This window comes from Felis catus, chromosome B1 (genome assembly GCF_018350175.1).
Source record: "Felis catus isolate Fca126 chromosome B1, F.catus_Fca126_mat1.0, whole genome shotgun sequence".
Classification (NCBI taxonomy): Eukaryota; Metazoa; Chordata; class Mammalia; order Carnivora; family Felidae; genus Felis; species Felis catus.
In genome coordinates this window covers 1,851,200-1,873,367 of record NC_058371.1, presented here as the reverse complement: position 1 = coordinate 1,873,367, position 22,168 = coordinate 1,851,200, and the positions used below count along the sequence as shown (strand labels likewise).

Genomic DNA, 22,168 nt, shown 5'->3' with positions numbered 1-22,168 from the left:
GTGACCAAGCCCGCGTTCTGCGTGGGAGCCGACGACGCCAGGAAGGCTCACTCCCAAGAACAGGCGCCTAGCGCGAGAAAATTAGACGCGCAGGAGGGACGAAACGGTGTGCATGTCAGCGTGCCCCACGCTGACCACGAAACCACGGGGAGCCAGCGGCAACGCACCGCGTGGCCTGCGGCTCCGAGGCCGCCGTGCAACCAGGGCCACAGGAGCTGCGTGTCAGGTGGGCAGAGGTTTTCTGGAGGAGTGAGGAGGAACTGTGCGTGTCTTGGCAGTTGTGGCACCTTGCGCCCGGGTCCGTCCTGAGGCCACGACCCGACACGGCCTCTGAATGCTCCCAGCTGACCGCCGGCCCCATGCCCCGCAGACTGGTGTGGGGAGCACTTGCCTGAACAGCCCTGGGGATCGGCGGGGTGCCTTCCCCTGAGACACCCGCAGTGCCCGCCTGCCCTACAGGGCCATACCTTGCCCCGGTCCAGATGTCCTCTTGCCGTCCGCCCGTCCGGCCGGACGGTAAATCCTCAAGAGCGAGGACTGTCCTCACCCTTTCCACCTGGCACGTGAGCGCCCAAACGGGCGTGTCGGGGATTCTCGACGAGAAAGTCAGCCTGTGCCGATCGGCTCATTTTGCCGTCTACGGCGCCGAGCTGGCCGCGGTCCCTGACCGCAGCGTAGTTCCCCACCAACGCGTCCGACCGGGGACATGACCCCGTGCCGCCCAGCCCACCCGAAGCCCGGCTTCCTTTCACGCTGCTCTCATCTTTCGTGACGAGCTGACACACGCTGACGTTTTGTGGTGGCTGACGGACTCCATCTCATCCCCACCTCGGACACCACGGAATCTGAAACTAAGCAGGGCCACGGAGGTGCGGGGACCACATCCAAAGAATGAGTCATCTCCGATGCAGAGAATCAGCAGGGAAAGGACGGCACCAAGGCACTGGGGCTCCTCCCTAGAGATGCTGCTCACGGCAGGGCCTCGACCTCCGCGTGCCCAGGGTGACCTACAGGACGGCCCCGGCCGGCTCTCGTCCTCCCATTAGGCTGAGCCCCACTGGGACTGTGGCAGTGACTCTCCAACCTGAACGACGACCTCGCTCCTGAGAGGGGGAGGCCCACGAGCCAGGAGAACAGAACAAACACCCGTGACCCGTGGTCAGCAGGCTAAGGAAACCCCATTGGCCCCCTAGAAAGTGCGCTCCATGACATGCCCCTTTCTAAGAGTTTAGAATTTCTGTCTGCAGGTAACTTAACAGAAAACCTACGAACAGGGGGGCCTGGCGGGCGGGAGGGGGGACGGTCAGTCGGTTGAGCATCAGACTCTGGATTTCAGCTCAGGTCGTGATCTCACAGTTCGTGAGCTCGAGCCCCACGTCGAGCTCTCTTGGAATTCTCTCTCCCGCTCTCTCTGCCCTCACTCTCTCTCTCTCCCTCTCCCGCTCTCTCTGCTCCTCCCCTGCTTGCTCTCTCTCGTCTCAAAATAAATAAACATTATTTAAAACATCTGTGAACGGAGCCAGAGAAACAGGACTCACTTTCTGACAAACACCGCGTGTAATTTCCACGGTGCTCTCCTCTCTCCGAGACCACACTGACGCCTCAGCATTCCAAATGGCTGTGTCCCAAGAGACTTCAGAACACAGCTATTGGCAAAACAGCAACTTTGCCCGGTTTACCGGTGAGCGCATCTCCAGGAGCATCGGGCACCGTCTAAACTCTCCCGCAGGAAGGCCAAGGCCCCCGTCTTGGCCCACTCCCCTCCGGCTCCTGGCATTTAGCTGTCACACCGCCAGCGCTCAGCACAGGCAGCACCAGGCTGGCCTGTCCCCTCCCACCTCCCCCAGACTCACCCCGGGCACCCCCGTTCCCCAAGCCTTCCTAACGGCTTGGGCCTCTCCCGTCTCTGCTGCCCCTGAGCTCAGATGGCCCTGCTGCTCTGTTCTCAGTCCCTGCGTCCTCCCCTGAGGGACCCGGTCCTCCAGCTCCAGGGGACCCTCCAGGAGGGCAGGCTCACCTCACTTCTCTGTCCCTACTGCTGGGCTGGCTCCGGGGGACCATCAAAAATGATTCGCAAAACATACCCCGCGGGAGACAAAGACGACTACCACATTCTCAGTGGTTGACGATGAGGCTTCAGGTCCTGACTCATCAAATACACCTTGTAGGTTTTAAGTGAATCAAACCTACTCCCTGGCCCTGACTTCCAGTCAACATTAAAAAACCACCTTCATAGTTAGAAATTGCAGTGCGATTTCACGGACGTACGGCACACGATATGTGCTTGTTTGAGGTCATTTGCACCGTGTCCAGACGGGACGCTGGTCTGTGGAACGTGATGCAGAGACAGAAATGAGCAAGAAAGGCTGGCTTCAGATCGCTTTCCGGGAGAGAGAGGCCAGGGTAAGAAGCGGTACTGATCACAGAATGTGGAGTCACTCCTGGTGGGGGTGGGGGTGGGGGGGGCAGGAGGAGGGGAAGGCCTGTAAGTAAGGGCACACTCAGACACCTGTAAGTAAGGGGGCTCCAGGAGCCTCCTCGTCAAGTCTGAGAAGCAAAAACACGGCACTCTCACCCCCCAGATTCTTAACAATACAACAGCCGTTTCCATTTTCTCGGCTTCCGCACTGTGGTATCTGGGCAGGTTTTAGGAATTCATTAGGCTTCTCGCTATTATGCAGCCAGATGAAGTTCAACGATTTTCCGGGTGCCATAAATACAGGCTTTTATGTGACTTACGCAAAATGACATCAATCTTCACACGGGAAAGTCACCTGTGGATTGCTAACAAAGCCAGTGAAACAGCTCAGCCCTACTCCAAAAGATTAGCCACGCAGCAAAGACATCAGTTTTTAAAGCAAGGTCTATGCAGCAGGTAGGAAACGTTAAATCAAAAGTTGTTCTTCAAATAAAGCGCAATTACACTAACTTCCTTTTCATCTCCTGGCACGATCTCTGCTCGAAGAAGATGCCTCCAATTCCTTCATCGTGCCGTACTCTCCCAGGGACGAGAGTCACGTTTCTGGCTTGTTTGCAACCAGGAAGAAAACACTGCTATCTGTCAGCCGATCCTCCCACATCTACGAGTCTAACGTACGTCACTGTTTTTCAAGGTGAAGAAAAATCACATGCTCTTTGTCCATTCGGGATTTCTGCCCGATAGCCGCTCACGCTGCCGGATAAGCTTACCAAACGCCCACCGGACACGATGCCCGCACTAGGGGTGAGGGGCCCGGTGAAAGGCACCTGCGTGGCTACAGCGATTCCCACATTTCAACCGCCCCGTGGACGTGTGTGCAGCACACACAGGGGTGAGGCGTTCAGGGGTTAGTAGGATGGCCCACGGGCCAAGGACACTTCACACTGAGCATCCAGGGGAAGAGCAGAGGAAGTACAGTCCCCTAGCTTTCCGCGCAACAGTAACGAAAGGGCCCATCGAGCAAGGTTTTCCTTTAGCTGGATCTCCAGGCGCACTATAGTTACTAGACAAGAAGACATACGTCGAAACGTAATCAAGGTTCCACAGCCAGAAAAGGAATATTTAGAGTAACTGTAGGATTCGTTGCACACAATGAAAAGCGAACAACGGTAAAAGCGTTTGAATCCCAGCACGCGACACATTGTTGGCGATTCCGCTGGTCTTTGCCCAGATCTGCCATAACAGAGAGCAGCCTAAAAGTTCAGGGAAGGTGCAGAAACCGATTTGCCAGGAGGTGCCTGATACGGGAAGTTCTCCGTGGGAGGGGGGCCCGCCGGCCATGTTGCAAAATGCATGCCTTCAAAACCACGATGAGAATAAATACACCTATCCATCAGGGATATTCCCACGTCCCTCGTGTCACCTGGACCTTTTGATAAAACCAGGCTCAGCGTCTCCGGGGGGGGGGGGGGGGTGCCTGGGTGGCTCAGTCGGTCAACTGTCCAACCTCGGCTCAGGTCATGATCTCGCAGTTCGTGGGTTCGAGCCCCGTGTCCGGCTCTGTGCTGAGAGCTCGGAGCCTGCAGCCTGCTTCGGATTCTGTGTCTCCCTCTCTCTGCCCCTCCCCTGCTCACACTCTGTCTCGTTCTCTCTCAAAAATAAAAAAACATCCACAAATTAAAAAAAAAAAAAAAAAACAAGCTCAACGTCTCTAAAACATAGTGTCATTTTTTTTAATGCTGGCAGGCTGGGATTCAGAGGGCTTCCGATCTCTTCTCTGGCCCAGGCCAATCTCTGAACATCCCAAGAATCAGCCATCACACAGGCATCTCACCAACCCGCTACACCCCAAATTCTACCGCTCAAACACAGAACACTGACTTTAAGCAACTGACCTACTGAAGTAAAACCTGGCCCTCTTCAAAGCCCCAGATCACTCACACATGAACTCACCTCGCTGTCGGAGACTTCTCTGTCGTTAATAATAAATCGGTAGCTGGCATCTGGTGATAAGTGCTCAGCCTGGAGCCAGAAGCGAACCTGGCCCTTATCAAAAATCTCATAAGCTAATTCTGATTTCAAAGGAATTGCTACAGGAAGAAAAGAAATCAGAGTCAATAATGCATGAATCCTTATGAGAAAAATTGCTACATATTGGTGGAAAATATCAATCCCAGTTATTACATTTTTTGCGAGCGTGAAGCCCAGGAGTACTGAATTGGATTATGAAAACCCAAAATAAAAACAAACCCCTCGTTAGCCTGCTGTGGTTAAAGGCGTGCCGTGCGAGCTTTGTGTGCCCGTCGGCACAGCCTCGCTTTCCTGGCTGATCCGACGGCTGCCAATGTATGGATCTGTGTATTCAGTGTAACTCAATCACCCAAGGTGCCATCTGACTGACTCACTTGGATTAGGAACAGCTATGCTAAGCCCCAAATTCTAACCACTCTCTATGCAATAAAAATTTCTACGAGTTACAGTACCAATTCGTTTTTTTTTTAAATATGCAGGGGACACGCCTGTAAGCTGGGAGTGTGAAATGAAGGCGCTCTGCCCCAAAGAGCTCCTCCGTGAGCTCCGTGCGGCAACAAACACGCCCCTCTCCCCCGGTTGCGTCAGCCTGCAGGGTCCCGGGCTCACTTACTGGGATTTTTGATTTCGTTGCTCAGGGCCATCAGACGTTCAAGCTCTAAAATTAAGAAAAATACTCGTGTCGGTTTTGCCCTGTACATTCAGAAGTTTATAAACAATCGAGCGGAGATGGGACATCACCGAGATTTAATCTGGGGTGGCGTAAGACATGTGAACCAGAAGCGAAAGCACAAGTCGGAGGTAAGCCACCTTCGAACACTCTCTTCGGCTGAGATCCTCACCATTTAATAACCCGGTCCCGACGGGCGGTGGGGTGTGTGAGGGCGGAGCCTTGGGGACAGCGGGTTTGGGGTGGGGGCGGCTTGCAGAGGGGAGGTTTACAGAGATCCATTTCCAGACCCTCTAACTCCATAGGATCCTAACGTGGATCCGGCAGGCTGGGGACAGGTGGGTGGTCTGTGATTTTCTTCCCCCTGCAAGATGGCCTTCTTCCAAATGCTTCGCCCCCCCCCCCCCGCCACGATTTCACTGTGATGTATTATTGCCACAAGTTAACAAGAACAAAAATGCATCACTCCTGAGTCTCAAGGACAAGCTAAGAAACCCTGAAGGTTCTCAGCCATTTCTTCCCTGCTTCCTTCCTTCCTTCTCTCCTTCCTCCTCAATGAGAATTGAGAAAGGCAGCCGTGGTCACGAAGGCACGTGTGAACACGCTGATTTGAACTCAACAATGAAGTCAGACTGCTCCTGACTGGACGGCTGGCCTGGCTTCCCGATGAGGTCTAAGGGTAGGAATCACCGTAAATCAAATGGGCAAAACCTGCAGCTTCATCCACAAGACAGACGTCCAAAGTCCACATACGTTACAGAACACGCTGTAAATGCGCATCGTTCTCAACTATTTAAAAGGAGGGGCGCCTGGGTGGCTCAGTGGGTTAAGCGGCCGACTTCGGCTCAGGTCACGATCTCGCGGTCCGTGAGTTCGAGCCCCGCGTTGGGCTCTGTGCTGAGAGCTCAGAGCCTGGAGCCTGTTTCAGATTCTGTGTCTCCCTCTCTCTGACCCTCCCCCGTTCATGCTCTGTCTCTCCCTGTCTCACAAATAAATAAAACGTTAAAAAATTTTAAAAAATAAAATAAAAGACGCCATCTAGAAGCTTAGCGATGGTGCCGAGGGGGTACAGACCACTCTTCAGGGTTACCTAGGGGTGTTTGCAGCCTGAATGGTTTGAGGACCACTGAGTTGGGTCAGAAAAGGCAGCCTAAAAGGCACTGGAGCAGATTGTGGATGTGCCCGTCTCTGGACACGGGCACACTGAGCGAGGACCCCACACGCAGACGCTGTGCAGAGCCCCCCGCTGGAGTCCTGCTCAGTCTGGTGAAATGTGCATTTGCTTCACCAGGCTTCCCAGCACCTGCACTGGACACGCAGGGGCCTGACGTCAGGGGCAGGGGGCGCCTCCCGGCGGGGGCCCAGGCCGCTCCCACCTACCCGCACCGGACGGCCACTCTAGGTCAGCTTGCCTCGGGACCGCACTGCCTCCGGCCACCACGCCACGGGTGGCCGCACGGTCTGCTCATCAGGCACGAGAGGCATTTTAATAGAGGGCTCGGAGGGACTCAGAAGCTTCAAGGACCTGAAGAAACCTGTCTGGAACTGCACGGTTCACCCCACATCCCGGTAAGGCTGACCTTGACCTGCACGTACGGCGGACAAGGGCTGGACACAAACAGACCGAAGCCCAGGCGGCACAAGAATCCGCCTCCCGAGGCTCCCTCGTTTGCCTAGCGGAGTCGGGTGTGTGAGCCCACCTGAGACCACCTTCCCCGAGCCCCGTGGCCCGAACAGACTTTGCTCATTTCCTCCTTCGGTCTCCTACTCCTAGGAGAGCATGAGAGGTTGACTCTGCTGGCTAGACCCTATTTCACACGCAGAAAATGCATGTTTTCTTTTATCGTCCTGATTATTCAATGTTGGGAGGGAAGGGGGCGTCTTCCGTACGTGTCCCCTGCATCAATCTCACGGACTTACCTGCTAATATGCCCCTCCCTGCTTGCAAGCCTCCGAAATGTAGCAAAACCCAACGTTAAAAGCACAAGGGGGAAGCGGGGGCCGCCTGGAGGGCTCAGGTGGCTGAGCATCTGACTCTTGGTCTCGGCTCAGGTCGTGATCTCAGTTGGTGGGTCCGAGCCCCGCATCGGGCTCTGTGCTGACAGCGCGGAGCCCGCTTGGGTTTCTCTCTCTCCCTCTCTCTGCCCCTCCCCTGCTCACTCCCTCTGTCTCTCTCTCGAAATAAATAAACTTGAGAAGAAAAGGCACAAGGGGAAGCTATAAAGGCAGCAGGTCCTGGGCCGGTGATTTACGCGGCGGACGGACTACAAGCTCCAGAGTCTCCTCAGTCCCACGGTAGGTTTGCTTCTGTAAATGTCCCGCACCCCAGCCTCCCCCCGGCACACGCCCTTTCCCTAAGCGAGTCCTTCCTGTGTTGCCGTCAATCTTTCCAAGCGTCACACACCGAGCCAGGCGAGCCCACGTCACGTGGACCTTACCTTCTTCATCCAACACAAAACTGGAGGACACTCCGTCGGTGTCGCTTACGGACACGGAGTACGTCCCTAAATCCTCTTTATCCGGCTTTTTGAAGTACAGCTTCGAGCTGAAAGGGAAGAGGCATAGGAAACGTTACCGTTTGTGACGGTCCCCCGGAGTCCCAGCGGCCAGCTCCAAAGCGGACTTACTGGTCTCCCACCGTCTCGATCCTAAACTTCCCGTCGTCTCCGACCTCCTCGTAGGCTTTGCACCAAGTGAACTGGGAGGCGTCTGTCATTTCTTGGCAGTCAAAGCTCAGGTAGATGTTTCCTTCCTCGTCCACACCCGCACTGATCTCCTTCGTGCCTGAAGGGCGAGGACGCAACTAGACGCCTTACGATTCTTTTTTTGGAGGGGTGGCTCCTTTTACCCCGACTCATCAGGTTGCTCTCCACGGTCGCCGAGGACGCTGAGTCGGACCCGTCGGAGGGCAAACCACCGCGGGAGCAGAGGGCAGAGCACGCTGGGCGTTCCGCCCATTCCCCTCTCTGCGTCCAGTCCCGCCGCGGAGAGTGTGTCGGCCAGGAAGACCCTTCCTCTCTCTGAGATCTGGCCCCTCACCCCTGCTAGGGGCCCGGGCAGCCGTGGGCACACACGCCCCCCCCCCCTGCTCTCCTTCCCTGAGGGGCAGTGGGGGGGGACTTCTGGCTACTCTGGGAGCAGGTGGACACCCGGCCCATCGCAGGCCAGTCCGAGTCGGCCCCTCGGGAACCAGGGACACGTCAGCCTGGGCAGGTACGAATAGATCACCGGTTTCCGAGAAGGCAGAGAGGCACGGAACGCCGGGTGGCAGAAGGAAATGAAGCCAGCCCCGGGGAGGGGAACCGCCGACCCCCCCGTCTGCGGCTCGAGCACACTCCTTCCCCACGTGCCCTGTGCGCCGACCTCGTCCTCAGAGGTCACCTCCACGGGCCTTTGGCTACTTGGAACCGCGAGCAGTACCAACGGCTTCATGAGCTCCTGGTCCAGAGGCCGCAGTGAAACGAAGACCACCGTCATCCCCGCCGGTTGCGGTCCTCCTCCCCGTAAAGCTGCCACTGACTCTGCCACGTGGCCTGGGGCACCCCACCCTGACCCAAGGGTCCGCCAGGGCACGGGGCTGGCTGGACACACGCGCTCCCGTCTGCCACTCAGCTGCTCCAGCATCGCGACGGGACCCAGCCGTCGCCGCGCTCCCGCGGACACAGAGCGCGCGCCCCTCCTCCCGCAGCCCGGCCACCGCCTCGCGTCGCTACGCGCTCCAGTCTCACCTGGTCTGGCCTCCACCAGCACCGGCTCAGACGTGTCCGACGGCCTTCCCACCCCACTGGCGTTCACGGCCCGGACCCTGAAGACATAGGTCTTACCCTGGTGCAGGCTACAGACCTTGGGAAGACAGAGAAAATACCCCATGTCAGTCGACAAATGACACAGACTTTATACTTTTCACATTTTACCGTGAACCTGCTTTTTAAAAAAGCAATTCATTTTCCAGCTAGAACGGTTGCACACAAGGAAGGAGGAAGGCCAGAGGTGAGACAGGCTGACCGTCACTCCCAGCCTTACTTTGCAAGAGCAAACACTCACTCTTCAATGTTGCTACGTTGTTTCTTTTTTCTCTGCATGTTTCAAAGCAGAATTAAAATCACACCTCCAGTTTGCAACCTGAGGTTCATACTTAACACGATTCTATGGGACGAAATATTATTTTCACGGTGAGTGCTAACTGCGCAAGATATCCCATCACTTGGAGGCATGAAGATTAAATCATTTTCCCCTCGCACATACGGAGGTAATGTGTACCGCGCCGCAATCCGCACTGGTAAGTAAAGTATACCTAAGTCATTTGTTTTGCTAGATCCTTAGAAGCTGATCGGTTCATTCAGAAGAACCCGATCTTGTTTTACGCTGTCGGCTTGCTTCCCAGAGGCTGATGCCAATTTACGCATCTGAAGGTGCAGCCGGGGACACAACTCAGGTGTGGTCTTTACGTACAGGCGTGTACGTGCCACGCCACGGAGACCCCGGTCAAGCGACAAAAACCCCTGGGTGAGGGCAGCTGGGGAACAAACCAGCCAGGTGGCCTCCTGCTCCAAAGACCAGGGTCACAACTGCCCCCAGTGATGGGCAAACCGTAGGTGCTAAAAATAGAAACATGTGGCGCAAGAACAGTGCAATCTTGTGAAATGTACTAAAGCTGTGCGTGTGCTTCTTGGGCAGACCTCTGTGAGCGATCCTGAATTATTCGGACGAACTCCAAGGCCTGGAGCGCAAAAAACCAGTAGTGGAGACCGTGCACGGTGGCACCGAGCTATGCGGGCGGCCGCCTGGTGGCTCGGAGCCCGTCCGCGGCGGGACCAAAGTCACCCTCCCCGCGAGGCAGCGAGCGAGCGGAGGAACACGGTCACCTTTAAGTAACGGTTGGCGGTTGCTGCCTCGTTCACGGTGCTCCATTCTCCAGAATCCTCCTCCTTATAGTCCACAAAATACCCAGAAATGGGGCTGTTGCCCGTGTACATGGGCGCCTTCCAGAGCATGACCAGCGACGTGTCCCTGACCTCACAGAACGTCAGATCATAGGCAGGACCTGCAAAGTGGAACATACCCCGTGCCCATGCATGCACACGCCGGCCGCACAGCACACCCGCCGCCCCAGGGAAACACTACTTTTTCACACCACGGTCGTCGCTAATCTGCCTACTGAATGTCTCTATCGGCGTTTGTCCGAGAACGTCCGGGAGGAGCGTGGAGGGGGGAGTGGGGGGCGGCCGGCCGGCCCCACAGCCGCGCATGGGGCACGGGGGGCACTGCGGCCACCCTCGCGATGGCTCGTGAGCCCACATCGCTGCTCAGGACCAGCAGCCTGTCTCACAGACAGAGCAGGTGCACCCAGGTGGGGCACGCGTGTTACCCACGCCCACGCAGGAAACCTGTCCGCCGCAGCGCCCGCCCCCTGGCCAGCCCCATGCGTGCACAGGGCACTCGGGGCCCCAGAGGGGACTCGTACCAGGCTCAGGCATGGTCCACGCCTCACACTTGAAGAGCTCGCTGGGGTCCGACGGCTGCCCGATCCCCGCCAGGTTGACGGCCGCGATTTTGAACTCATAGAGTGAGCCTTCTGTCAAGCCATCCACCTGCGCGGATTATTCAAGTTAACGCAAGAAATAAGCGTTGCGTTGCAGTCCGTTCACGACTGACTCGCGAATGAACCCCGAGGGAGGGGCCACGTCAGTAAACTGTGCAGTGATGTCAGGGAGGGCTGCGGATGCCCCTGCCGCATGTGGCCGTTCCAGGGGACCTCACCTGCTTTGCCCTGTTCCTTCTTTGCATAACCTCGCCTACAGGGGCAGTGTGATGACCCCCCCCCCACCACCGGCAGATAGGGCTCCGGGGGCTTGGAGACACGAAGGCACAGAGGCAAGCGAACAGCAGAGCAGAGGGGCCTGCCCTCAAGCCCCCGTCCCTTCTGTGAATGCCGGCACATTGGCCGCCACAGGCTGGGGACCTGAGGCCTCCCTGCCAGACCAGGGCCTCACTCTGTGACACCGGGCAACCCGTCACCGTCCCCAGCATACCACCTGGAGGCCCTTCGGTCGGGACCTCAGCCACACGAGGGTCTATACCCAAACGTGAGGGGAAGGCCTTGACCAGGACCCTTAGCGCTGTCTGGCAGTTTCCAGACAATACTGTCTCTAAAAACAGATGACCTGCAAAGCGAGTGCGTTTAAAGTTCAACGGCCTCGGGCGCCTGGGTGGCTCAGTCGGTGAAGCGTCCGACTTCGGCTCAGGTCATGATCTCACGGTTCATGGGTTCAGGCCCTGCGTCCAGCTCTGGGCCGACAGCTCAGAGCCTGGAGCCTGCTTCGGATTCTGGGTCTCTGTCTCTCTGCCCCCACCCACCTGCTCATTACGTCTCCCTCTCTCTCTCTCTCTCTCTCAAAGGTAAATAAACATTAAAAAAAATTTTTTTAAGTAAATGCTTTTCTCATACACACGTGAACACATGTGCACACACACGTGTGCACTCATACCCATTCACAAATACACGTACACATTCATATGCTCACGTGCACACACAGGCACACGTGTGCATGCTCACGTGTGTCTGCACTGTGCACACACACTCACATACACACGCGTGCACACACATTCACACACACAAGCCTGTGACCTACACTGTGCAAACGAGGGGTGGGAATGTCAGAGGGCAGAAGAGAAAGCCTACGAGCTGCTGAGGGTTTGTGTCTGGATTCGGTCCCGGATCTTCCTTCCTCCAAACCCACGGCCTTCCCACTCTCTCCTCGAACAGAACACGCGTTTGGACAAGTGACTCACTCGGGGGCGGGCACGCAGCCTTGCTCAGGAAAACCGCGACAAAGAAGCCGGGGGGCAGGGGGACTCCCTGACTGACACCTGCTGGGCGCAAACCTCACATCCCCGCGGCAGCTCGCTGCGGCGACAAGCTCGGGGCCTGGAGCCGGCCGTGGTGGTGACCCTAACCCCCCCTCCCCCGCCCGCCCCCTTGCCTCTCCACCTGCTCCTGCTTCACAGGACAAAATGCTTCCTAAGGCCCAGTTGTAGAGATACAGGATCTCAGGAGACCGCGAACTTTTCTTAACCCGCTTTTGCTTCTGCGTCACGTGATCTAGTGTCTGAGTCGCCGAAGGAAGGACTCTGCCCGGGACGCGAAAGCAGAGCGGAGACCCGTGAACCCGGAAGAACCAACCGTCAGGATCCTCTCCTTCACAGGCGAAGAGTTGACCTCATGCCAGTTCTTATGCTGAGCCTCGCGCTTGTCCACGTAGTAACCCAGGATGGGGGCCCCGCCGCTGAACCTGGGCACCTTCCAGCCCAGCGTCATGGAGTGGCCGTCGCAGTTCAGAAGCGTGACCCCGTACGGATGCGAGGGGACAGCTGCAGGGACACAGGGCGGGAGGGTTACCCCAGAGTCGGCCTGGGCCCCCCCGTGCCCCGCGGGGCGGCTCCTGCACTGGGGTAAGGGGGGGCAGGCGGCAGCTGGGGGGGTGGCGCCCAGACTCGACCCATCATTGTGTGTTTTCATCTCTTCCTTTGAAGAGAGGACGCGTCCATCGTATGTATTTATCGCTATTTCTAAACACATCCCCCGATAAATAACACGGGCACACAGACATCTTCCAATATTTCAATAATACAAGGGCGATAAATTATTGAAATCTGGCCCGGATGGCTGAAATATGAGATTCCTCCCCCTCCTCTGGGGAAAGCCTCGAGGAGCCGTCTCATCACATCCATGAATGACACCTGTGCCCCCCGTGACCAGAGACGATGAACGTCACAGACGCCAGAATCACTCAAGTGAGCACAAATTTGTATTTTCCTTCTGAACCCATTTGGAAATGGACCATCTTTTCCTACCGGGTTGAAGAGGGACACGTCTCTGCTCCCCCACCCTCAACTCTGGGTGACCTACGCCCAGCCGTCCTCTGTCACCTGAGACACAGGTGACCCGGGAAAGATCCGTTCTCATCACAGAATAAAAATGTAGACGATTGCTTTTCGTTTAGTAGAAAGGACTCGAAGAGGAAAATGGTAACGTTTGGAAGTCCTTCCCGGGAAAAACTGACAGATTAGAATAGTGGCCTTGAAACAAAAGAGTAACTGATTTTTCTCTTTTCTTTCTTTTTTTTTTTCTCTATTTCCCACCTAACTGTTATCGGACCCGACATTCCTCGGAAGTTCCATAACACTGCGTATCGTCAGAAATCGTAAGTAAGCCCGCGGGTTACTCACTGAGAGCGGCCTGGACCTTGATGACGTCCGACTCCTGAGAGTTTTCACTTGTGCCGACGGCATTCACCGCCTTCACCCGGAACACGTACTGCTCACCGGTGGTCAGGCCGTGCACCACGAACCTGAGGGAGACACCAGTCAGGGGCATGACTACGTGGCTGAACCGTTTTTCTCTCTCCCGCAGCACAAGTACAAATCGTGGGGGACACGCCAACATTTTTTCCACGGGGGACGAGAAGGAACGTTACTCTGAGTCAAGTTGTGTGCACACGGTATACATGGGTTCGCGCTGTCAGTTTTAGCTTTCTGATGCAAACCAGCACGCGGGGTCAGGAAGGAAGGCGGCGTGACGCCTCGCTACGCCAGAAGCTGGAGGGGCACAGGTCTGGGGGCACGGAAAGCAAGCCCCTCAGATCCTAAGCGCCCCTCTTCCTCCGTGTCGCCCACGTGCTCTGCGCCCCCCTCCCCTTCACTTCCCCAGTTACCAGGTTCTGTCTGAATCACACGTCTATCACGAAACAGCATTCGAGTCCTCATCTAAAGAACCCACGTGTGAAAGGCTTAGAAGCAGAAGCATTCTGGACACGGAAGGGACCCTAATCAGACGAGGCTCGAACACCGGCCTCCACACGCAACAGATGTGGGCCCCTAGTCACGTGCCTCCCCCTTGGTGAGGCTGCTAGCCCATCTGTGAAACGGGACATCGGCCCCTTCCTCCAGCACCCCTGGCAAGAGTCACCCGGGAAACGGCACGGGAGGATCTGGGTCGCCCCGCACAGGCCGGCGCTCTGCCCGGTCCGCGTAAGCGGTCACCGCTTGCCTCACCGCGCCTGTGAACGTGCTGTGACCTTCTACAAAACTCCGGCCTGAGAATGCTATTTTCACTTCTTTGTTCTGAGATCTCTTTCTGCATTTGCCGCCCGTGAACTCTAAATAACATCTAACCAACGCTCTCAGTCGCATCTCTTCTTTTGCAGCCACGGCCTTTTCCAATCTATTACTTTCTTAAGAAGACTGAAACGGGAAAGACGGCCGAGCCACCACTGACCGCCCGTCCATGGTGCAGAGCCGGACAGCTGCCTCTGTTTTCTGGAGAAGCACATCCTGGAGAGGGCCTAACAGGGTCTGATATTCTGCACCCTTGGCAGGAAAGGGGAGTGCGTCGATGCCGGAGTGAAGACGCTCCCTCCCACGGCAGGAGGGGCCCAGGTCCCCTGCACCAGAGATGGGACGTCCCCCAGCTTTGTCTCAATCGGTGGTAGAGTGCGGGCTCTCACTTACGCGAATGAAGCAATTTTAAAAGTTCGAAAAATCAACACGGAAAAACAAAACGCCTCGCAGGTCGCGGTTGCGACTGTAACTTTCCCGCTGGAAGGGAAGCCTTAACTGCTCCCGTGTCGGGAGAGCCAAGGTTCGGGAGCCTCCTCTGTCATGAACACACTAATCGTTTCAGGCACGAGCCTGGGGACCCGAGCAGCCTGTCAGCTCTGGAGTCCTGCGCCCCTTACGTGGGCGTATGAAACAGACCTTTGTGTAGAGGCTCATGGGTGTGGGCACCACGGCGTGGACCGCTCTGAGCCTGAGCGGCTCCTGTCTGGTTTTGCGTCTCCTACTCTGTCCCCTCACACGGCAGTTCTGGGGCCCCCGCAGGGCCACACCTGTTGTAGCCAATGGGCTTGTGATTGCACGGCTCCCAGACGTTGGACCCCGCCACGGAGCAGTCCACATAGTAGCCGAGGAGATCGTCTTCCTGCTTGGGTCTGTCCCACCGCACGACCACCGACGTCTTCGTGTTCCGTGACGCCAGCACCCGGCCAGGGGCAGAAGGCACGGCTGTGCAGGGGAGACACGGTGACAGACGGGACACGGTATCAGAGTTTTGGAAGCTGTACCACAGACCCTTGAGCCTTTGTGTCCACAGGGAAGGACGACCTGAAATCTGCACACGGAGGGAAGTGGGGGGCAGGCTGCCACCCGGGGAGCCAGAAGGTGCCGGACATTCCTCCGTCCTCCCAAGTCCTACCCAACTCACAAAGGAATTACAACCACCGAATCTCCCATACCCCCACCAGAAAAGTTGAAAATCACGTTCGGGGGCGCCTGGGGGGCTTAACCGGTTGAGTGTCCAACTCTTGGTTTCAGCTCAGGTCATGATCTCACGGTTCATGAGATTGAGCCCCACATCAGGCTCTGTGCTGACAGCGCTGAGCCTGCTTGGGATTCTCTGTCTCCCTCTCTGCCCCTCCCTGCTGGTTCTCATTCTCTCTCTCTCTCTCAATAAATAAAACTTAATAAAAAAAAAAGCATATTCTGATGACACACACACTTTGGCTAACAGGGTAGTTAACAATTTCTGGAGGGTGAAATGACTGATTTTAAGAAAACAAGACACACTTCTATCAGATTGATCAGAAACTTGACGGGATTCCAAATCTAATCGTGACTTGACCATAGATTTTTCTCACCGGTGCAATTCAGAATTTCTGTAACTCCTACTTGACATCTTCCAAGAGGGAACTTGAAGCCATACGGGCAAGGAGTTCCGGTGTGTTCAGGGTCTTTAAAAAGGTGGCCAATGCCTAAAAATATTTCTAACCCATTTATTAGTTCGATGAAAATAAGACGGAGGGGCACCTGGGCAGCTCAGTCGGTTAAGCATCCGACTCTTGACTTTGGCTCAGGTCATGATCTCATAGTTTAGGAGTTCGAGCCCCAAATCGGGCTCTGTGCTGACAGGACAGAGCCTGCTTGGGATTCTCTCTTTCCCTCTCTCTCTGCCTCTCCCCTACTCACAAGCTCTCTTTCAGTCTCTCAAAATAAATAAGTAAACTTAAAATAAGACAGAACTTTGGAGAAATGTTGAGTACCAACCAACACAGGGCAAAGAGATCTCTGTCTCCTGTAAAATGAAATTTTAAGACAGCTTGAATTTTAACTCCCGTACAACATGAATTGTCTTTTTCAACACAACATGATAGCCTCTGATGTCAGTGACTCAGGGCCCGTCCCCAGCTGTGGTCACTCATGGACATGACCGTACTCACCAATCATATCCTGGGCCTGAATGGGGGCGGTGATCTCCGATGGTTCGCTCAGGCCATGTTTGTTGGCTGACAAAACCCGGAACACGTATGGCTTCCCTTCAGCAAGGTCAAAGACGGCGTAGCGAGGGGACCGCACGGCCGTCTGGGCGTTGACCCGCTGCCAGCTCCCGCTCCCGACCACCGACTGTGAAGAGACATGGGATTCGCCAAAGGAAGCCAAGAACTGCCCAAACACATGCTGACGGAACCATTCTGCTTTAGCTAGCCAAACTAATCTCCAGGGACGTCCGGGGGTAGAGCGCATCCTGGGCCATCAGTAAACCTTTCCTGAATCACGCGAAAAGGGAATTCAACCAGGAAAAGTAGGTAAGAAATTACCCCAAGTTGGAAATGCTCAGCAGTAAAAAGCTTTACGTGAAAGCAAATAAACTTCAAGGAATTAACACATAGGTTGTAGTTTTAGTAAAGTGGGATGAACTGTAAAGAATTAAAGATAATTTAAGATATTCATAAAATTCTACCGTAACTCAACTGGTCACATTTCAATTTAAAATGTACAGTATTTTGCGACTATTATCGTAGTAACAGCAATCTACCTAACCAGCAGCAACGTAAGACGCGCTATGATACATCCGTACATTGGAGAACGTAGTCACTTAGGCTACCTTATAAAAATCCTCAATCAGAGGAGAGCGACTGTTTTGCTAAATGTAACACAGGATGCCAACTGTACTGATGACATATAAAGTATACAAAAGACTATAGAGAAAAAGACTCTTAATATATGTATCACACGTTCATCATGACTATTTCAGGGGTGCCCGGGGGCTCTGTCAATTAAGTGTCCAACTTCGGCTCAGGTCATGATCTCGTGGTCTATGAGTTCGAGCCCTGCATCAGGCTCTGTGCTGACGGCTCAGAGCCTGGAGCCTGCATCGGATTCTGTGTCACCCTCTCTGCCTTCCCCCACTCACTCTCTCCCTCCTTCTCTCCCTCCCTTTCTCTCTCTCTCTCTCTCTCTCTCTCTTTCTCAAAAATAAATACTTTCTAAAGCATAATGACTATTTCAAATGATGGAGTTACCAGTGATTTTCATTTTATTCTATATAATGTCTCTGTATTTCCCAAACTTCCCATACTGCAGGTTTCGTTTTTGTCATTTGATTTTCTCATCACTGATAATTATTTTTTTAAACTTCAGTTACAAGTTTCACTTAATTGTTTCCTATAGAGAAAGATCCCCCTTCCTGAAGGGATCCTGAGGCAGCAAAAGCACGTGCACGGTGACCCTTGGAAAGGCTCCCAAGAACAGTGAAAGCATTTCAAATGACCCCGGGCTTCTAGAAGTCAGAGTCACATTGAAAGCTGTCTCTCATTTCAGCAGGAGCGAAGTCACCGTCTAGGGGCTGGTGCAGGCACCCGCAGTTGGAGGCCCCCACGCGCCCCCGTCTGACACTCAGCTGGGCCCGAGCAGAGAGGAGGAGCCTCGCGTTGGAGGAATGACGACAGGGAGGAGGGAGGAAATACAAGGGGCTTACGGCCAAGCTTCTAGAAGCCCAAGAAAGGCCCGGGAGCCAGAGCTAAGTCGGGAGCTGCTCATCCTTCGGTGGAGGCTGGAAGGATGTGTGTAGGTCCGGGTGCCCGGAGCAGGGCCCCCAGGGCATGCGTCTGGAGCAGGAGAGCACTCGGGGCACCGCCAGCTTCACCTCAGGCAGACTAGCCACTGAAGCGGCCACTAGCCGCTGAACCATGGGCGTCAGAAATGACCGGCCACTAGCCGCTGAACCACGGGCGTCGACACGGAGGGAACGGCCCGGGAGCCGTCCGGGAGCTACCCAGCAGAGGCGCAATCGCGCTGAAACTCCGCTCCGGGTGATGCGGCAGGCCACCCGCTCGGCGTCTGGGTGCCGGGCTGCCACCCCCCACTCTTGGTGTCGGCATAAAGCGGGAAAGAAGAATCCGTATTCCTGCGCTTCCTTCTGGGCCTTGACAGGAATGAAGTCACCACAAGACCACCTCAGACGGGCTGGGGGTGGACCGCCCGCCAGGAGCCCACGCTCAGTGTGGCCCAGCTCCGGCCCCTCCCGGGGGCCTCACGCTGCTCCCCGGGCCCCCGGCGCATGCCGTCGGGCCCTGAACACTTCGCCCTGCAGCACTGCAGGGTCAGCCGCCACGTAAGGCGGCCCCGCAGACCAGCGGTGAGGGCCACGGGGTCCGTCCACGCCCTGGAGGCTGAAATAGCGCTCACTTCATTCCCGCGTCTGCTTCCTCTACTTGTACCACGTGCCGTTCCTGTGCCGCACGCACCTGTTACTTGCTCTGTCCCGTGTGCCATAAACGGCGCGCTCCACACCACACTGTGGCGTAAGTGGAGGGTCACAAAACCAGCCACGGGATCTGGACCACAGCGATTTTTCTCAATATGGCCCACAGCCCACTAGCAGGTCACTGAGCCCGTGAAGGGGTCAAAAGCTGTGTCCAGTGCTACGGGACAGACCAAAGCCAGAGCGCATCATAGCATGCGGTAAGGGTGTCGCGGTTTGGGAGTTGTTGGTTAGACGTGTGCACGTGTGTGTGCGACTGTGTGTGCATGTGTGCAAGTGCATGCATGTGTGCATGTATGAGTGTGTGTGTGCATGTGTGTGACTGTGTGCGCATGTGTGCAAGTGCATGCATGTGTGCACGTGTGTGCATGTGTGTGCATGTATGAGTGTGCGCATGTGCCCGTGTGTGCGTGTGTGCGCATGTGTCTGAGTGTGTGCATGTGTGTGCCTATGTGTGCCTGTGTACATGTATGAGTGTGTACGTGTGTGTGTATGTGTGTTCGTGTGTGTGCAAATGTGTGTGTGCTTGTGCACATGTATGAGTGTGTGTGCGTGTGCATATGCATATGGGTGTATGCATGTGTGTCCACATTTATGAGTGTGTGCATACGTGTATGTGTGCTCACGTGTGTGCGTGTTTGTATGTGTGTGCACATGTATGCATATGCGTGTGCGTGTATGACTGTGCATGTGCCCATATGTGTGCGTGTATGAGTGTGTGCACATGTGTGTCTGAGTGTGTGCATGTGTGTGCCTATGTGTGCTTGTGTACATGTATGAGTGTGTACGTGTGTGCGTGTGTGTGCATGTATGTGTTCGTGTGTGTGCAAATGTGCGCATGTGTGCTTGTGCACATGTATGAGTGTGTGTATATGCGTATGGGTGTATGCATGTGTGCATGTGTGTGCACATTTATGAGTGTGTGCATACGTGTATGAGTGTGTGCTCACATGTGTGCATGTTTGTATGAGTGTGTGCGCATGTGTGTGCATATGTGTGTGAGTGTGTATGGGTGTGTGCATGTGCATATGTGTGTGCATTTATGAGTGTGTGTGCGTGCGTGTGCAGGGCTGCAATACACAGCTACTTCTCTCTGCGTCCAGACCTAGAGCCCTCCAGACAAGAACTGGCTCTCCCGGCCAGCTGCAGTGTGAATCCCTGTACAAGACCGCCACCAAGTGGCCACGCGACCTCTGAACAAATGCAGAGCAGCAGCAAACTACCCTCCTGCCCACGTCTCACTCGTCCTCGAGTGAGACGTGGGAGCTAGACTGCGTCGGCAGGAAGAAAACATACAGATCCCCCATTTCGGTGCCTTCGTGGGGGTGGGGCCGCTCACTCACAGGAAGGCAGCAAACCCAGACCCCAGACGCAGTCCCCTGATTCCCACTTGCACGGCCGGGCTGGCCACGTACTCACAGCACAGCCGGCGCCCTGGCGCCCTCAGGGCGCAACCCATTGAACAGCACAATGTGAGGGTTTACAACACACGGTACCTTCTCGATGAAATACATCAGCGGCTCCTTGCCGCGGGGAGTAGGCGGGTCCCAGCTGAGGACCACATACGTCCTGCTGATCTCTGAGGCGTGCACGTTGGTGGGCGGCCCTGGGATCTGCACGTCGCCTGCAGGAGTGATGAACTCAGTTAGTGCTGGGTGTGCCCCATGTCCCCCCGTTCGCCGGAGCCCATCGTGGGAGCGCGGTCCCCGGGGTACATTCCCAGGCACCAAAGATCTGCCCTATCAGTGACGTCCTCTGCTTCGCTTCTATTTGGGGACGGTAAGCAAACTATTTTTCCCAGCCAAGTCTAATGCACTGCTTAAGATCACCTAATTAGTTTTGTTTCTAACATAAGCCAGCTCATTAAAAAAAAAAAAAAAAAAAGAATCTAATCCAAAAATCTTCCAGAGTTCTGCTGGAAGGGGAGGCGGGAAGATCCACCCGGAAGAAATAGAGTGCTTAACCAGAGTGGAGCTTTAGAGGTGCCGGGAACCCGTGCAGAGGAGGTGCTCGCGGTCTGTGTTCCGCGATACGGAAGCCTTCTGGAAGGGGATTACCCTCGCTCTGCTGGTCCTCTGGGTTATCTTCCTCGTACTGCTCGCCCTCACAGCCCTGGATCTGAACACCGACCTTCTATAGCCCGTCGTTCTTCCCTCCCTAGGGGGGCCCGGGCCACGTTCACAAGCACTGGAACCTATACCCACAGGTTTAAAATCCTGGAGTGATATCAATAAGCCTCTTGCAAATAACTAGTTTGGAACATTTGTGATCGGAGGGGTCTGCTGTGCCTGGCTTGTGACACACCCCTTGCTTTAACACACGTGAAGGTGTCGGGGGCGTTATATCTGGAGAGAGCTTTTCATGAGATGTGGAGGTTTTCCAGACCCACAATCTCTGTAGCTGTGATACAAAATATTATGAGCTTCCGATTAGATTAGCACATGATTAAACCGGTTTGAACGTCCCCAGGACACGTCTGAGCCCTTCTCCATATCCCATTGCGCCCTGGGGACTGTGCAGCCGGCAAGGAACTGAACCACCGCATGGAGACGGGACAAACAAGACTGGGTCTGGTTTCCCAGGAGTCCTGTTACACATTTTACAGGCCACTCGGCACAGAAGGGTGTCGTGGCCTGATCTAGGAGCTTCCTGGCAAGGGGCTTGGATTCAAACAAGGACTCAGGGAGTCTCTCCAGGAAAGTGCCAGTAAGGCCGGGTGGAGCGGGGCCTCCGGACACCTGACGGGACCCACGCACTGTGTCCCCTCCTGAAGAGATCCGGACACAGCCCTGACGGGAGAAGATACAGGAACCTCCCCTCGGGTGACGCGTGCCAAGCCCCCAGGGCTGCAGCCTGGTTTATGCTTTATGTCCAAGGTGCCGCAGGACGTGGGAGGCAAGCCCAGGGAACAGAGGGCGGCAAGGAAGGTGGTGAAGGCAGTAAGGACGTGTGAGTGCCCGCTCACAGAGCTGCCATCCACGTGCTTTCAGATCTGAGCGTGTCACTGTTCTCAGACCCCGCACAGAGCTGCCAGGCCCAGAGAAAACGGAGCGGGAAGCATCTCGTCCAATGCTGGGGGAGGAGGAAGAGTCCCCGTTCGTGTCAGCAGGGGACCCCTGGCTGGGGCGAGATGCTTGGGTCCCAGAGCCTTTCGGCGTCAGGCCGACCTGCAGCGGCAGGAGCCTTGGGGATGTGCTGATGGCGTCAGCCACGGACAGCAGAGGGGGGCCAGGGAGGGGGACAAGGAGAGGCCACGAGCAGAACCCACCTCTGTTATCCACACTCCCAACAGCCGAGAGGAGGGCGCAGAGAGAAGCAAACGGAGAGGACAGGAAACTCCCAAGCGCGTTACCAGGTTACCCTGGGTGTCCCCGCGCCCAGGGCTGCGCATCTCTGGAGCCCACGGCGCTCCTGCGTGACTGCAGGTCAGCAAGCTGGGATGCCCAGGCCC

At 55.7% G+C, this 22,168-nt stretch overlaps 1 protein-coding gene across 3 annotated transcripts in view; it reads right to left on the bottom strand.

The window, feature by feature from the left end:
- MYOM2 (myomesin 2) overlaps window positions 1-22,168 on the bottom strand; it is a 73,343-nt gene that overhangs the window by 17,884 nt on the left and 33,291 nt on the right. For all 3 annotated transcript variants that reach the window (XM_003984560.5, XM_006930539.4, XM_011281363.4), the window contains 12 exons: window positions 20,214-20,341; window positions 16,394-16,577; window positions 15,008-15,182; window positions 13,350-13,471; window positions 12,304-12,491; window positions 10,585-10,711; window positions 9,986-10,164; window positions 8,849-8,963; window positions 7,748-7,904; window positions 7,559-7,665; window positions 5,064-5,108; window positions 4,373-4,509 (listed from right to left, as the gene is read on the bottom strand). In XM_003984560.5, the coding sequence (XP_003984609.5) occupies window positions 4,373-4,509; window positions 5,064-5,108; window positions 7,559-7,665; window positions 7,748-7,904; window positions 8,849-8,963; window positions 9,986-10,164; window positions 10,585-10,711; window positions 12,304-12,491; window positions 13,350-13,471; window positions 15,008-15,182; window positions 16,394-16,577; window positions 20,214-20,341 (1,664 nt within the window). The remainder of the gene's footprint in view (window positions 1-4,372; window positions 4,510-5,063; window positions 5,109-7,558; window positions 7,666-7,747; window positions 7,905-8,848; window positions 8,964-9,985; window positions 10,165-10,584; window positions 10,712-12,303; window positions 12,492-13,349; window positions 13,472-15,007; window positions 15,183-16,393; window positions 16,578-20,213; window positions 20,342-22,168) is intronic.